Source organism: Stigmatopora nigra, chromosome 4 (genome assembly GCF_051989575.1).
Source record: "Stigmatopora nigra isolate UIUO_SnigA chromosome 4, RoL_Snig_1.1, whole genome shotgun sequence".
NCBI lineage: Eukaryota > Metazoa > Chordata > Actinopteri > Syngnathiformes > Syngnathidae > Stigmatopora > Stigmatopora nigra.
The window spans coordinates 2,658,511-2,675,818 of NC_135511.1; the positions used below are offsets into that span (position 1 = coordinate 2,658,511).

A 17,308-nucleotide genomic window follows, 5' to 3' on the forward strand; every position below is an offset into this window, starting at 1 on the left:
TTCACTATTTTAGATCAGAGGCAAAGCTGCTAGAATGTTACCTCTACATATATGAATTGGTTCCACAACTTGTTTCGTCATGTTTCTTTTTTTTTTTTTTTTTTTTGGTAAGTAGAACAGTATTTTACATGGAAATGTTCTAATTCGTTCCACGGTCATTCAAAAAAAATACCAACTAGACCCTTTAAACTTGATCAAATTTTGTATGAAAGATGTGAGAAATGCACAAAATTTGTGAAAATTTATTAATGTATTGAAATGAGTAACAAACATGCAAAAATATTTCCTACTCGTAAAGGTGCTCAAGTGTAAGGAGAAAGTTAACCTTAGCAACAGGCAAAGCACACGAACACATCGTGACCGGACGTTTGGTCGCTGGTGTTTTCGGCGCTGGTCTTTTGGTCGCCGTTCAAATGTACTTAGATATTAAACACTCTCTCTTAGATATTAAACTCTCTCATGAATATAATTTTGAGAGCTGTTTTCAACAGTAAACTGTCAACATTTGACCGGCGACCAAAAGACTGACGACCAAAAGACTGGCGACCAAAAGTTTGGCGACCAAAAGACTGGCGACCAAAAGACTGGCAACCAAAAGACCGGCGATCAAAAGACCAGCGACAAAACGCCCGAGCACCCAAACACATTAAATTATTTATTCAATACACACAATATAATACAATCCAAAGACCATCTCGCTGTTCAGTACAGAGAGGCCATAACTAGGAATCGCTACTTTTAATGCTTGCTTCTGGTTCAATATCGTAGCGATGGTAAGTGGGATACAGCCGTTTTGGGTTAAAATATCAGTCATGACTGGATAACAGGGCACGCTTCTTCATTTTATTCATTCCAGTAATTTTTGATAAAGAACACAGTTGCTTTAACTACACTCAAAAAACAAAAAAAAACTCAACAAAACAAAAAAATTCTCTTTTAGAACTCCATGATGACGAACAGTGGTCAGAGAGTTGTCTAGTTTCACCAGAGTGTAGGAAGGCTTTCAAGCAGAATTTAATGCTATCGCAACAATTTCAAAATGAAATAACGGATACAGGAAATGTTCATGTTTTTGGCAATTTCGTAACTTGGATGTTGTTTTCGTTTCTTGGAACAGTAATTTGCATTTCCAAGGTTTTCGTAATCTGAAACTTTTCTTTGTATAAGCATTCGTAAGTAGATCTACCACTATTTATAAATAAGTAATTTTTATAAATTCTAAAATATATAATATTTAAAATAAGTATGCCTCAAGAAATACACAATAGCTGTAGGAATTCATGACCTACTGATTACCCATGAACATGAGCAGTAAATACTCAAAAACCATCTCATTGTATTTTTCTAGTTTCTATCATTCAAAACAAAATTATAAAATTTCCTGTTAACATTCTCCTGCGCGTTCTGCTCTAAAGAAGAAATAGACGCGCTCTCGCTCAGAGGCAGGACGCCTAACAGTATATCGAAAATATCAGATTTTGCTGCACAATGCTAACCCGAGACAGCTGATTGATTGTTCCATGTTTCTCTGATGAATATACTACATGGGAAGATTCAATTGATCCCTTTTTAATGGTGCTAATTGCTTGATGGCTCTTCTTATCACTGACCAATCCACATTATGCTGTAGTATTACGTATTGGTCAAGGGAAAGTGCCAAAACTTTGTTTCCTATAAAAAAGCACCTCTTTTAATTCGGGAATTAAATGTTTTTAGACAAAACTTAGGAGATTGCCCTGTGTACATAAACTGCATTCCACCATAGTATTAAAGCAGATGGTCAAGTCCACACCTTTCCCCTGATATACTTGCCTTCAGAATCTATATAAAGCCACACAGTATGGCATATTGATTCATTGAAGAGCGCACAAATTTCCTGTCAACAAAGGCTTTGTGAAATTTGTAAAAACTTGCTCTTTACTTAATGAGGAAATTTAGTGTGCAGTCGTACCTCTACTTACCGAATTAATTGGTTCTTGAACCTTTTTCGTAACTTGAATATTTCGTAAGCAGAGCAGACTTTTATATGTAAATTCTGTAATACGGTCCTCAAAAAAATACCAACTAAACCCTTTAAAAATTCTCAGTGTCCCATTTTTATGGGAAATAGGTGATAAACAGACAAAAATATAAGAAAATGATTTATTAATGTAAATAAATGAATACAAAGCATGCAAAAACTTGTTCAATTTGTGCAGCAGTACAGCATGGTGAATAAGAAGCTAATGTTAGCACACAAATACATGCACATAAACACTTAAAGAAATTCAAATGATGTTGGATGAAAGATGTGAGAAACACAAATATTAGTGAAAACGTATTATTTGTGTTTTAAAATAAATATTAAACATGCAAAACATTTCAGGTGCGCAAATGTAAGGAGAAAGAAACGAACGTTCGCAACAGCAAAGCACACGAACATATGCACATAAACACATATGAGCAACTTCAACAGAGTTGTTCTGAGAGTCTCCAACTAAAACTAAATCTGGCCCCAGTAATGTTAATATGATATTTATCTGTAAAAAGTATAGAAGTTCATTCCTTGGGTTCCTGAGTTTCATGAGTTGATCTACTCTCACAGCTCAGAAGAAAAGCAGTGGGGCAACCGTCATCAATCTGCACATCAGAGCCGACCTCCGCTCTCTGAAGGTTTTTATCCGGGGGGAGAAAGCAATGATTTCAGAGATTAAAATCGAAGGTATTGTTCACAAATTTCGGAATTTGTTATCGTTTTTGGGGTTTGTAACGCTCCTCTCTTCCAGGGCTGTTTTCTGAGGTTGTGATGAGGAAGAGTGAAATGAAACTCATTGCCAACCTGAAGAACATTATTGTTTTTGACTGTGATGAAACTGCCTTGTATAAGAAGGTATTACATGTGCATTCTCCTTCCCCTTTTGTATATTTTTTTAATCCGTTGCCTCTTGTCTTCAAAGGTTGTATCGATAGCAGACAAAGAGGTTTTTGACTTCCAGATGGTCAATTACACAGATGCAACCGAGGGTGATGCTTATCTCAAAATGTCTCAAGTTGACACCTCGGTGACGTTGACTGTGGGGTGCATCCAATTTGTCTTCCTCAACAAGTTCATGTATTCCATATTGGTAAAAATTGCTCGTATTTCTCCCAGTGTATAAATGTTAATGATAAAAAGTATCTTAATAATCATTACTACATTAAACACCCATAAAATTGATTGCTTAACTCAATGGTTGCCTTTGATGGCGATAGAATTCTGGTTATTTTTGTTTACGTAATTTGCACACTTTCTGTAAATCCTATAAACTTAATTTCACTTCTCAAATACCACTGTGTTTGTCTGCTATATGATATATTTAACTGAAATTGTTGAGCCAAACAACCAATGATTTATAAAGGAAAATTTTGAACATAATCAGGGGTGCCTAAACTTTTTCATACACCAGTAACTGAGAACATAACTGCATTGCCTTCTTTCTCACTCCTGTAGGCGTTCATAAACAACTTCCATGAAGCCAAGAACGCTCTCGCTGAGGTGACTCAGCAAGCGGCTGAAAAGGCAGCATCGGGTGTAAAAGAGCTATCTGAGCGCAGCACGCGTATCTCTCTCAACGTGCACTTCAAAGCACCGATCATCTTCGTCCCGCAGTCGTCCTCATCCCACAACGTCCTAGTGGCCGACCTGGGGTTTCTGTCGATCAAGAATCACTTTGCCATACAGCCTTCTGTGATTCAATGCAAAATCCCGCCTGTAGTGGACATCATGGAGGTCAAGCTAACAGACCTCAAGATGTACAGGTTGGACTTGGAATTAATTCAGCTTGGAAAAAAATCAAGAGTTTGAAAACTGAAAATTTGTCTATAATTGCAATGTAATTGTTATATATAGAAGCATATTTGTCAACGGAGAAGTCTCTGGCGCGAGAAACATTTTGCAACCAGTCAGCTTAGAAGTGGAGGTCCAGAGGAATCTTTCATCCAACTGGTACAACAGCATACCTGACATGGAGATCAACGCTCATCTTATGCCCTTGAGTGTAAGTAATAGACTGTCACAATAACTGTTTGATTTTTGTTGTAACGGATAATGCAATCACTCAGAGGGGCAAAAGGAAAATATACTGTGATTCATTGACAAAAATTCCCCCCAAAAAAGAAGAAAAGAGTCCGAATAAAATGTCTGTATGGCAAACCCACATGGATTTGAAGGCATTAGTTTTTTTATTTTATTTTTTATTATTATTTTCTTTTATTTAGGGACAATTACAGGGCACGTCTTGTTGATATTGGTGCTCTTGCAACTTATTTGATTTTGAAATCTTTCCAGTTAATATGGAAACAATTCCAGGACTTTCTTCCTGTTCATTTTGAGGCGATACCCAGATTCTATTCTGGGTGATATTTTGCAGATTTTTGGTCACTTGTGTTGATTTGGGGAAAATCCTGGCTCAGTTTTCTCTTATTTTAGGCCATTTGTAGCTCAATTCTTTATTTTAGTTTGCTTTCTGTATTCTTATGCATAAATCTAAAAAAAACTTTTAGATTTCGGGCACTTTCCTATTCAAAGCATGTCTCTGGAACTTCCTTTGGATTTAAGTTTAATTCTAGTTCATTTTGGGGGCATTTCTGAAAGGCTTTCTGTATGTCATGTTTTGCCTGTTCATCTAGAGGCATTTTTCAGCTTGAGTTTGATTTATTTAATGGGGGACAGCACCGAGTAAGGAATATTATTAGTATTTAGAGGAGGCCGATAACCAATATTACGAGCCGATTTAGCTTTTCAGTAAAAGTGTAAAAATGTTCTAAAAAAAGTTGATGTATTTTATCTATGCTGAGCTGAGATAACCCAGTTTTAATATGATGTCTTCATATTGGCCTGTCGGATTAAACGAAATGGCGATACCGATGTACGTCAAATGTCCAAATATTTGCGTCCATAGTCGGTCGATTTTGGGTCATTTACCATCTGTCTTCTTTCGATTTTTCACTTCCTGTTTTTGTGAGCATTTCTGGGTCAGTTTAAATTTGGTCAATAATAATTACCAGCAGTAGAAATGTTTTTGTAGCTATGAGGTGAAAATCCAAATGGGTCTTGAGTAGTTGAATGTGTTATTGAAAATGAATGGCTATATTTGAAATTATTGTGCAATTTAAATTTTGGTGCAAGTGTGCTTTTTGGACAAAAACAGTTTCTTTGGTGTTTCTCTCCTTGCTCTAACAGTTGACGCTTGGCCAGGAAGACATGGTGGTTGTCCTCAAGACACTCTACGAAAACTTGGGCGAAAACTCTGACACGGCCTCTCCGCGCAGACCCACTGAAAACTCAATGCTTGATGTAGAGCTGCACGGGTCCGGAACCTCGGAGAGAACCAATAGTAAGTCTTTAGAAATTGCCCAGGAGTTCAAAATGTGACAAAAGCTCCACAAACACTGTTTAGGCAACACGGTGGTGACAACTGCTGTGGTGGAGACTCAGAACAACATCAAGCTGACGACCACCATGAAAATACATCTCAAGATTGACTCCATGGCGCTGGTCCTTTTTAAACCGAATAAGAATGAGGTAACGTATTTTCTCGCATATTAGCTGCTTCCGCATATAAAGTTTCCTTCAAATTTTTGAATTTTACCATTTCTCGTGTATAAGACGCTCCTTAATTCACAATTATCACCTCTATATTAATGGTTTTAATAGGAAGTACAAATGTGTTACTTTGAAAAGAAAATCTTAAGAAAAATCATCGGACGTGGTATTTCTGAAATACTGTATGATCGTCTGCTGGCTTACACATTCCTAAAGGATGTTGCCTGCACGTAGACAAATTAGAAAAAAGTCACCTCAGCAGTACAACCAGGAAGTGTGTCTGTAGCAGTCTGGTTTTCACCAAGTGTCCTGGGTGCCACAATAGCATAAGATACACATTATGCAGGTATCAAGGGTGATATTGTAATGATCGCCGCAAGACATTTAATCAGCCTTAACAGCTATTGAGATGTGCTGACATGGTAAACACTACGAACACATGTATCAAGGCGACTCACTTAGTATTTGTATCCATGCAGTATTCATTTAAACTATTCAAGAAATTCATAGTTTTTTTCGTAACTTGGATATTCCATGAATTAAGCCATATTATACATTGAAATTGCATAATCTGTTCCACAATCTTTATTACTATACCAATTTTGGATAAAATATGGATACAATTGTATGTATCCGTGCAAAAACAGAGCAAAAATATAAGAAAATTGTTTATTAAGATCTTAAAATAACAACGCAAGACTGAAGCAAACAAAAACCAAACCGAAAGCCAAGCTCTTCAGTACTGTTGCTACCTCTCATTCTTTGTCATTGCTCACTAGGTGCGGCAAGAACACCCTGTAAAAAATTACACCGTAACTACAAACCTATTCGTTACAATATGTAAACAAATAATTCATATCATATATCCATCCAAATAATGAACACAACTTCAAACTATGTGAGGCGCACTTAGGAAAAAAACTCAAGAAACAACTCTGTGACGAAGAAGGGTTGGCACAAGAATCAGGAACGCCTATCATACGTGGCCTGTCGAGAGAAGGCACTTCAAAATTACATCTCATTAGTGATTCAATAAAGTATTGCACTTGTATGTCGGTTGATGTTTCGGAAGTTGGATCGCTTTTTATATCTTGGATCAGTAATTTGCATATCACATTTTTTTGTAACCTGAATATTTTCTGTGTCCCTTTTGCTAATATAGTCATAAGATTTAAAAACCATGTATAACAGAAGTCTAAACATTATTTAGAATCTCACAACAATTTGTCTCAGTTCTCAAAACTATTGTTGATCTGTCGAATCTTCCCCGTGAGAAAGTTGATGCGGACCATCTTGAGAAGCCACGTTTCCCAAAACAAATCCACAGTTCCCAAGAGCTTGATGTTAACCATCTTCAGAGTTCGATGCTTCCCAAAACAATTTACCGTTTTCTTGCTGTAAAGCATAGTCTCGAGAAGTCCAGGTGTGAAGGAGAAGTGACCTCCAAAGGTGCTTTGGTTAACTTTGGAGCGGGCATTTCTTTTGCAAGAGATGTATTAAAATGCCTTGTATTGATGTCACATTTATAACAGTTATGAACCTAACATTCCTAATAAGCAAAGCGTTTATATATGTAATGTTTTATATCCGAAATAAGGAAAAGCGTTCTTCATTGCAAGCACATATATAAATAATGATTATATTTATGATAAGAGAATTTATAATAATGATAAATCTAACACCTTTCTTCTCCCAAGTTGCCTCTATTTGCCCCGCCTCCAACCTGACTTTCAGATGCAATCTATCGAGGATTGCTTGCTTTTGTCTTCCCTTCAAAAATTCCAAAAATGATGCACACAAATGTCCTCACAATAGGATAACGCATGACCACTTGCCAATGAGAAGTAGTATATACTCCGCTCGTATTAGCAATCACTCTGCCATCGCACTGAAAAACGGGGGGAAAAAACACTGAAAAAAAGGCAACCCTCTGCCCAGTGCTCATAGAGACATTACACGAGGGAGTTGCGACCAGAAAGACAGTACACATGATGTTCTTACGACCAGCCTCTCGCATCCGCTGTATGCTCGTACATCAAAATTTGTCTCGAATCTCAAGACAAGTATTTGTTCAAAAATTTCGTATCTCAAATTGCTCATATTTCCCATAGAAATGAACTACAGTGATCCATCGCTACTTCCCGCTTCAGCTATCGCGTGCGCAGAGCTTCGCGGATTTTTTTTGCGGAAAAAAAAATTAAAGATATTAAATTAAAATTATAAATTACATCATATTGCAAGGTGTGGAAACAAACTATTCAATTAGAATTAGTAATTTCATCATTTTATAAATTTTAAAACTCAAAAAATGCACGAATGCGCAAAGCATCATTGGGGATCACGGCAGCATCACCGCCGCATCACGGCAGCATCACGGCCGCATCACGGGCATAAACGCGCAAGCTGATTGCTCACTGAATGTACTCGACTCCTCATTGGCCCATTCACCACGGAAGCCCAAGCTTCTCCCGATGCCCATTCTCAGTCCACGCTTATCTCGTGCTGTACAGTATGCTTCTCGCCAAGTTAAGCGCAAAAGTTTTGTGAAGCCCTTCGTGATGCCTCCCAAACGCTCTCCATCCCTTGGTGCTTCTAATGAGCCGAAGAAAAAGCGAAAGATGTTGACAATTACCGAAAAAGTGAGTTTATTGGACAAGTTGAGAGCAGGAAGTAGCTAAGCTAGCGTAGCTCGACATTGCGGCCTGAATGAATCCACTGTGCGGTACATAAAAAAGGAGGAGAAGAACATTCGCAAAACTGCTGCAACATCTTTCACGAAAGATGCCAAAAGGGTTGTAAACACCCAGAATAAGGTCATGGTGCGAATGGAAAATTCACTGGTTATTTGGATCCGTGATTGTAGAGCGAAGCAAATCAGCCTGGACGGAAACTTAATCCGTAGTAAGGCTAAATCTTTGTTCGACGCCATGGTGCATGCGAGTGGTGACGACGACGTCAGCGTTCTGGACGAGGATTTAGGCGGCGAGGTTTGAGCGGCGAGTCGGACTAAGGAATGTGTTGCTGCATGGAGATGCCGCCTCTGCAGACGGAGCAGCAGCGAGGCGCTATGTTGAGAATGTGTTTCCGGGAATGATAGAAGGAAATGGCTATGTCCCGGAGCAAGTCTTCAACATGGATGAAACTGGACTCTATTAGAAGAGGATGCCGTCCCGAACATTTCTCTTCAAGGATGAACTCCAGAAGACAGGTTTCAAAGCCCACAAGGATCGAGTGACTCTGCTCTTGTGTGGCAATGCAGCATGATTCATGCTGAGGCCCGGCCTGATCTACAGGTCACTGAATCCTCGCGCGTTGAAGAACAAGAACAGGGCCTTGCTGCCAGTCTACTGGATGTCCAACAAAAAAACCTGGATCACCAAGGCCCTCACACATGACTGGTTCTACATTCGTTCCGCAGATAAAACTTAACCTGGCCGAAAAGGGACTGCCCTTCAAAGTGGTTCTACTCATGGAATGTGCAGGAGAACATGCAGCTAATTTGCACCATGAAGGGGTGCAGGTGGAGTTCCTTCCCCCCAACACCACTTCCCTCATCCAGCCCATGGATCAGGGGGTTATCAGGGCCTTCAAAGCCCTCTACACCAAGGCGACAATGGAGGGTCTCATCTCTTCCATTGAAGAGCCCAACGAGACCTTCAGCATGAAGTCCTACTGGAAGGACTACAACATAGCCACGTGTCTAACCAACATTCAGAATGCCCTAACGGGCATGAAAGAACAGACTCTTATCTCCAGCTGGAGGAAATTGTGGCCACAGAAAATCACTGAGGAGTATGAGGGCTTCACTCCCAACGAAATTCAGCACTCAGCCGTTGATAAGGCTGTCAGGCTGGCTCGGTTGGTGCAGACCGAAGGCTTCTCAGAAATGACGGCTGATGAGATTACAAATCTCATCGACTGTCACTCAGACTTACTGACAGAGGAGGACCTACAGGAGATGACCAAGTCGGCGAGTGAGGAGGAAGAGGAGCCTGCTGCCGACGACGAGGGTGACGAAGCTGACGAAGGTGACGAAGGTGGCCTTACTTTGCATAATTTGCAGGACCTCTTTAATACTGCCAAAGACCTCCAAAGAAAGGCCAAAGAAATAGACGATAACATGGTGAGGGCAGTCGAGTTCAGCAATCGCATCGATGAGGTCATGGCTGTTTACAGGCGCATCCTCACCGACCAAAAAAAACAACGTTCACAACTCCCCATAACAATGTTTCTTACGCGCCAAAGAACTGTGGGAGATCCATCCGGACTGCTATGATGTTTTTGAATTTCTGAGTTTTCTGAATAAAAGTTTAAATTTATTACATTTGCAGTGATTTTTTTGTATGCACCAACATAACACCTACATTCTAATGTGGAATAAAACACCTGAATGAACAGCATCTTAGCCTGGTGGTGGTTTTGTGCACGTGTTATATGTTTCTTTTAGCGTTTTTGATGGCGCCCGCCTACTTCGCCAATATGCAGCTAATGCGGTGGGGTCCGGTCCCCATTAACCGCGATAAGAGAGGGATCACTGTAAATACAAGTTAATCCATTCCCACCCTCTCATCAAAAAATGGGATATTACAATGGAAAAACACTATTGATTTTAATTCACCATCTACTAACAGAGTAACAAATAACTAGTGGTTATGATGTTTCATAGTAAAATGAGGCATTATTTACAATGGGAGAGAGAGCGAGAGGGGTCACTTGACGGATGCACTCGTAATGTAACATAAACTTTAAATATAACTTAAATGAACTTAGATTCCTTCACACACTTAAAAGTTTTAGTCTTATGTTACACTACATTTAAACCTTGTTGTGCAATCACCAAGGCAAAGAGGTTAATGTGTTCCTGATAGATACATTAATAATTACACTTTTGATATAATTATCAAACACTGCAGGCAGACATCCGAATCAATGATTGACATTTTATTAAATTTTCATCTCTGGTAAACAACCTTATAAGGGAAGATACATCAAGACTTCCTCCCAGTCTCCGAAGTATCTTCTCGAACATTAATTTCTCGTACGGCTTTAAAGCCATAAATCAAAACAATTACAAGGTTATTGATTGATCCAACATGCGTAAACAAAAACAACATCTGCAATTATAATAACAATTAAGGTATTTAACAATAATAAAAAGAGGAAACTAAAAACAAACTTCATTTGAATTTAAACAATCACGCCTTCATTTGGCATAACGATTACATAAAGAAGCGCAAAGTGCGTCACAATGTAGGAACACTATGCGAGTGTTCCTGGAAGTGATTGATATCCATCTGCTGGTAGTCAAGAGTCCTTGACGCGGCTTTCGAGGCAAACTTCCTGCTTCTCCATATGTATTGGCGAACCAGTTCAGTCACGTCTCCACTAATGTTTTTCCATTATTTTGTGCTTGATATTGATTGTCATCATACGTCTTTTTTTCGCACTACCATTCATTGCACCAGTGCACTGTTATTATAAAGAGCTTCTTGTGGCCTGGCAACCTGGCTTTCTCGAATGCTCATCTAAAAATGTATCTCGTATCTCAAGATAAATATTTGCTCGGAATTTTACTCGTTTCATAAATTCCTCGTATGTTGGGGCACTCGTATGTCAAGGTATTACTGTATTAACATTTGCATCCTGTGAACAAAACAGTTCATGATTTTCTTGAATTACCCTCGTCTAGAGAAATAACTACTGCTAAAAAAGGGTTAACTAGATGAATGAATTGTCATGCTTGCTGTTCTGTAGTTTTCCATTTTGGAGTCGCATGATGATGAGCTGAAACTGGGAGAGTTCACCCTGGGCACCAGCGCCACCGCTGTCACCATGTACTCTGACAGCTCTATGAAGGCCATCGTCCAACTGCACACCTGCCTCCTTGATGACAAGAGACCAAACATCCAGACAATCAATCCAAGGTCTAGCAAAAATACAGAAAATACAGTTTTGCCACCTCTGAATACACACGAAAAAATGCACTTTACTGTAAAGTAGTTTTACTTCGGCCAAACAGCTGAATTCATTGTCTGACATTGCTGGCCCTAGACAGCCAATCCAAGTGGAAGGGTTTGTTCATCCACTGCTACTATCCTTTTTTAGATGGATTGGACACTTACTAGTGAGGAACTAATTGGTGGAATTGTTGGTCCATTTGGCCAAAGGAAGAACACATTTCTTTTTGTAGCTCAGTGACTGATAGTGACAGCACTACATGTCCAGTCAATTCAAAATAGGAGTGCTGGCACTGAATTAACAAATGGTCCTACCTAGCCTCCTCCTTCAAATGGATTGGATGTCAACTAGCGATAAAATACTTGGTTGGATATGCATTTAGCCAGAAGAAAAACTCATTTTGATTTAATAAGTCGTTGACAGCCATTGACATCCCTAGACATCCAATCAGATTGAAGTAGGCGAGCCCCCTTCCACTTAAAATGTATTTACTGCCTTTTAGTGATTAACTTTGAGAGCAGAAAGATGATTCTGTCTTTTATCATCACGGGAAAGGCGACATGCTCCTTTTTTCTTGTCTAGCTGGCAGCCACCTCTGGTATGGCAGCGAGCTCGTGTAGGACACCGTTTGAAAACTAGATTTTAAAAGTACATATTGCACAGCAACGCGCAAATTATTTATCAGTATTCTCTGATACTGATTGCCATTTTAGTGATGTATTGATACTGATCCCTTTACTACTAGTATCGGTGCAACACTAATATTTATCCATTGTAATGTCATGCTTCAGGATGATGGGAATGCGCCCCGGAACTGAAGATAACATGATGGTGCAAGTCAACTATCGGCAGAGCCACGAAGGCACCACCTTAGACACAGTGGTGCAGGATGTTTACCTGTGCGCTAGCATGGAGTTCCTCCTCACCGTGGTGGACATCTTCCTTGGCGCCACTAAGGAAGGCTTTGCTGGGACGCCACAAAGCAAGCCCACTCCAGCACCAGAGGATAAAAACAACACGCCTGCACCTCCCAAGGAACGGGGTAAGTCCATTTGACCCAAATCCCAAAATTGTGGATGCCTCCACAGGTAATGCCTCTATCGGTACCCATTTCTTCCCAGTTCCCGTTTCAAAGATGGAGATGAACATTGTGGTGAGAAATCCTGAGATTGTGTTCGTGGCTGACCTGACGCGCGCCGACGGCCTGGCATTGGTGATGACCACACAGTGCGAGTTAGCCATCAAAAACGACGTGGAAAGTTCAAAGATTACAGCCGTAATCCAAGATCTCAAGGTCTCCCTTTTTGCATTGTCACCTCATGCTACAGCCTCATTTTCATAGCATATCTGCACTTGCTTTAGGTGGTGGCTTGTCCTTTCCTGAGGGAGAAAAGGGCACACAACGTGACCACGATTCTACAGCCCTGCCAGGTGTTCTTTCAAAGTTTTCAGACCACGTCGTCTCCCCAAGCTATGGAGATATCCATAAATTCGCTCTCACTCAAGGTTGGTACATAGCTCATTGACTGTAAGTTTAGTATTAACAAATAGTTATTTATAGTTAATACAAAATGTATATATTAAGGGTGATGACGCTTTTTGGGTCAAATGTTGCTATGGACGGATGCTATATTTGGAATTTTAAACATACAGTATACCACAGTGCCTTTCGAAAGTAATTACCTTCTGTTTAACAAAAACCTTTTAGTTTTTCAATAACACAATCCATTTATTAATTATTCATGTATTACTGTCAGCACCTAATATCATCAATAGCTCCCAAGCCATTTGACAGATTGACGCCATATTTAGAGAAAAGATAGGTCATTGCGTTATGTTGAAGGAACACCTTTTGGTTTTTCAATAATACATTCCATTTATTAATTACTAGCAGGGCGGCCCAACTTTTCCGGTCCCGTCTGCTTATTTAAAACCAAAAGAAAATAGTTGTGCTTTAAAAAAAAAAAAAACTCTTTTGAAAAATAGTTGTTTAACAAACAAAAGACTGAGTTCACACAGAGAAGGTGAAGAAATTCAATCACTCATCTATTAGGATCCGACAGCCGTTTCTGGCCACCATAAAAAATGTTTTAGTTTCACTGCCCCCCCCTCACGATTTGAAACTTTCAGATGTCATTCCTCTGGAACTCTTCTGTTCTATCTTGAGGGACAGATAGCATGAGACGAAACCTGTCATCTTGAATGTCGTTGTAGGCGGCATGACGTTCTCTGTCATGTTTTCTCCAGACCTCTCTATCACAGGTGTTCAGGGTAAAGCTGCTCTTGTCTGTGAAAGGTACACAGGTGCCAAATCTGGTGTTCTTGAACAAATGACAGTCAAGCTTTTCGGTGCTGGGCAGTGAACACAGAGCCCACTTCAGGTTGTCAGGCCCTCAGGCCACCTTCATTAGGTCTGTTACTGATTGTTTTGGTAAAGACGCACTCTGGAGGTACTTCTGTAGGGGATGAGCTGAGCTCAGCCTGTTCCGCCTTGGACAAAAAAGCAGATTTGTCCTGGTGATGGGATAACTGCTTTCTACGAACGGCCTTGTCAAGATCTCTGAAAATAACCACCAGTCACCGGAAAACTCCATGTTCTGGAGCTTGTGCTGGAAGACACATTATTAACCTTCTTGCTGCACCATGTGTGGATGTGGCATCCTAAAGAATTTGGACAAGCTGTGCTACTTTGTGGCTTAGGAATCCCCTCGTACTGCCAGTAGAGATAATTACTCAAGCCAAAACCAGCAAGACTGGAAGACCAGCAAATAAAGGACAAATGGGAGGAACTTGAAGTGACCTCCACGTGAAAAAAATTCTGTTTTGAGTTTTTTTTTAAAATTGTTGCCATTTTAGTGCAGTTGTTGTTAATTCCCGAACACAATACAGCTGAAAGGGATTAACAATGCTCTCAGGTGTTTGCCCAACCAAAAAGTATCAGGCAGCTTCAATTGATTTCACGCCAGGCCAAATATTACGTATTACGTGTATAAGTGTTCCTTTCATTGTTGTGAGCAGGGAATGGAGAATTATTAGGCAAATTTGAATTTGGACCACACCATCCTCTTTACGCACGATGTCTTCCTGCTAGCTTTACAGGGTTGAAAACCCACTGCCTATCAGGTGATGTGCATATCTGTAATGATAATGTGTATAGTTTAATGGCAAAACAGTATATTAGGGTGAATAATTATTAGGCAACTTCCTTTCCTTTGGCAAAAAGGGTCAGACAAAAGAATTGACAGGCTCCGAAAAGTAAAAAATAGTGAGATATGTAGAGGCATTCAACAAGTTTAAAATTGCCAAGCTTCTGAATGATGATCAGGCAAGAATCAAGTGTTTCATTCAAATTAGTCAACAGTTACAAGAAACGTGTGGAAAAACCAAGGCATGAAGTAACTAGGCATGAACTGAAAAAAGTCACGCATCCAGCTGCCAAGATGCCACTTGCCACCAGTTTTGCGATATTTCAGAGCTGCAACATCACTGGAGTGCCCAAAGACACAACAGTGTGCAATACACAGAGATATGACCAAGGTAAGAAAGGCTGAAAAACGACCACCATTGAACAAAACACACAAGCTGTAACGTCAAAACTGGGCCAAGAAATATCTCAAGACTGATTGTTCTCAGTTATATGGACTGATGGAAGACAATACACTCTTCTGAACAGTGTCTGAGTTGCTAGTCCATGCAATATTATTCGTGAACAAATCAAAACAATAAGAGATGGCAGGCTTTTGAGGTCCATTGCAAAAAAGTTGGCTTTATTGGTCACTGATTTGTTTTTGAATGTGAGAAATGTGTACCGAAATCCCTCGACTATCACGGATACTGTAGACCAGACATGTCTGCGATAATCAAAAAACCACGAATTAGGATCGCCCATATTATTATTCCATATCATATACATGATTACGTGCCAATAAAGCAATACAAGTACACAAGTACAATTATCAAGAGGTCGATTTATTAAATATTACTGGTATAAGAATATGAACACTGTAAGGTAGTAATATCTAAATGTTAAGTCTTTGGCAAGACGTCGAGGCGAAGACACGAGGAATATGACCTAATCGCAGGGAAGCAGATGAGGGAAGTGATGCTCAGACGAAAACTTTGATAACATAGGCTGGATCCTATAAAATTAAAAAGTTAGAAATCAAATCACGTAACCAAACCTGACAAGAAGAGATACGGGAAAGTGAGGAACGAGGCACATGGACCATGTATCGAGGTAACAAGAACATGGACATGGACGAAAGCATATGATCCGACAAATTACATAACAATCAGTGGGGTTTAAATGGACTGAAACGGGTTGACCAGACCATTAGGAACACCTGGGAAACACACGAGGGAGCAGGGGCGGAGAAACGACAGCTGAACACAATGGGCAATCACTCAGACAGGACACCAGGGGGAAAGGGGCATAAAACCAAGCAACCCTAAGACTAAATATAATCTACATATAGAACAATTGTAAATATTTAAAATACTGTACTCACACTGACGGCAGAGATCCTCAAGGAAGGTTGAGCTAGTTCAGTGGACCAGACTCTCGCCATAAGGTCACCAGAGACTCACATTTCTGAAAAAAAAAATCCAACCCAAAGAGGGTGCCATCTAGTCCGCTCAGAAATCTATTATTATCATAAATTATCAGAAATCTATTATTATTATAAATCTATTTTTAGATATAAGTGAGTGCCTTTTTACTAGTGGCAAGCGAAGGCTGGGAAATATCTACAACAGTGGTCTCAAACCGGTCCTCAAAGGGTTGCAGTGGGTGCAGGTGTTCATTCCAACTCAACAAGGATACCTTTTGCAAGTGCAATCAGTTAAATAGAGTCAGGTGCTACTTATTTTAAAGACACCGGATTGGTTAAAATGTCGGCACTGGATCGGTTGGAACAAAAACCGGGACCCACTGTGGCCTTATGTGGAACCGGTTTGAGACAACCTGCGAATTTCAGCGAGAATTTTGACATTTTTATTCACTTTTTTATACTTAATATAAAACACTGTGATGTACTGAAGCCACAAGGAGATGGACAACCATTTATGCTCACATTCTGGGCTGTTTGATGTTGTATTCCCTTCAAAATATTCCGAAAATGATGCACACAGATGTCCTCACAATAGAATAACGCACGACCACTTGCCAATGAGTAGTAATCTTGAATCAGCTATCGATCCGACAACGGGAACTACTAGGCTAAGGAGAGGGGGGGGGGGGGGGGCACTGAAAAAATACAACGCTCTGCCCAGTGCTCACAGAAACATTACAAAGAGGGAGTTGCGACCAGAAACATTACACGAGGAGTTGCGGCGGAGAGAGCCAGTGCCCCTGATGTTCTTATGAGCAGCCAACGAGAAGTAATATATACCCCTTGTATTAGCGATCACTCCGGCATTCACGCTGGTTTTCAGATATTTCAAAATTTTTCTCATATCGAGAGATAATTATTTGCTCAAATTTTTTCTTATATCGAGAGATAATTATTTGCTCAAAATTTTACTCATGTCTCGAAATGCTCATATGTCGAGGTGCCCGTATGTCAAGGTACCACTGTACTGTGAAAAGCTTCATTTTTGTACACAGCTGTTACGTGTAATTCAAAACCGCAAAAGGGTCCTGAACATTCAAGAAGTCAGTTTTAGATTTACTCTGAAGCGTTCAGACATGGGGAAGACTGCTGTTTTGACAGGATATTCAAATTTTCTGAGTGCCAAAATGTCAAAATGGATATGAGCTTTATATTGCCGTCAATGGCAGCTAATGTA

The 17,308-nt window shown here is 39.9% G+C and overlaps 1 protein-coding gene across 2 annotated transcripts in view; it reads left to right on the top strand.

Moving 5' to 3' along the window:
- Positions 1-17,308, top strand: part of vps13a (vacuolar protein sorting 13 homolog A) — an 81,203-nt gene that overhangs the window by 28,077 nt on the left and 35,818 nt on the right. For both annotated transcript variants that reach the window (XM_077715638.1, XM_077715639.1), the window contains exons 30-40: positions 2,585-2,701; positions 2,766-2,869; positions 2,937-3,104; positions 3,470-3,777; positions 3,869-4,016; positions 5,201-5,354; positions 5,418-5,542; positions 11,318-11,487; positions 12,313-12,563; positions 12,643-12,815; positions 12,884-13,027. In XM_077715638.1, the coding sequence (XP_077571764.1) occupies positions 2,585-2,701; positions 2,766-2,869; positions 2,937-3,104; positions 3,470-3,777; positions 3,869-4,016; positions 5,201-5,354; positions 5,418-5,542; positions 11,318-11,487; positions 12,313-12,563; positions 12,643-12,815; positions 12,884-13,027 (1,862 nt within the window). The remainder of the gene's footprint in view (positions 1-2,584; positions 2,702-2,765; positions 2,870-2,936; positions 3,105-3,469; positions 3,778-3,868; positions 4,017-5,200; positions 5,355-5,417; positions 5,543-11,317; positions 11,488-12,312; positions 12,564-12,642; positions 12,816-12,883; positions 13,028-17,308) is intronic.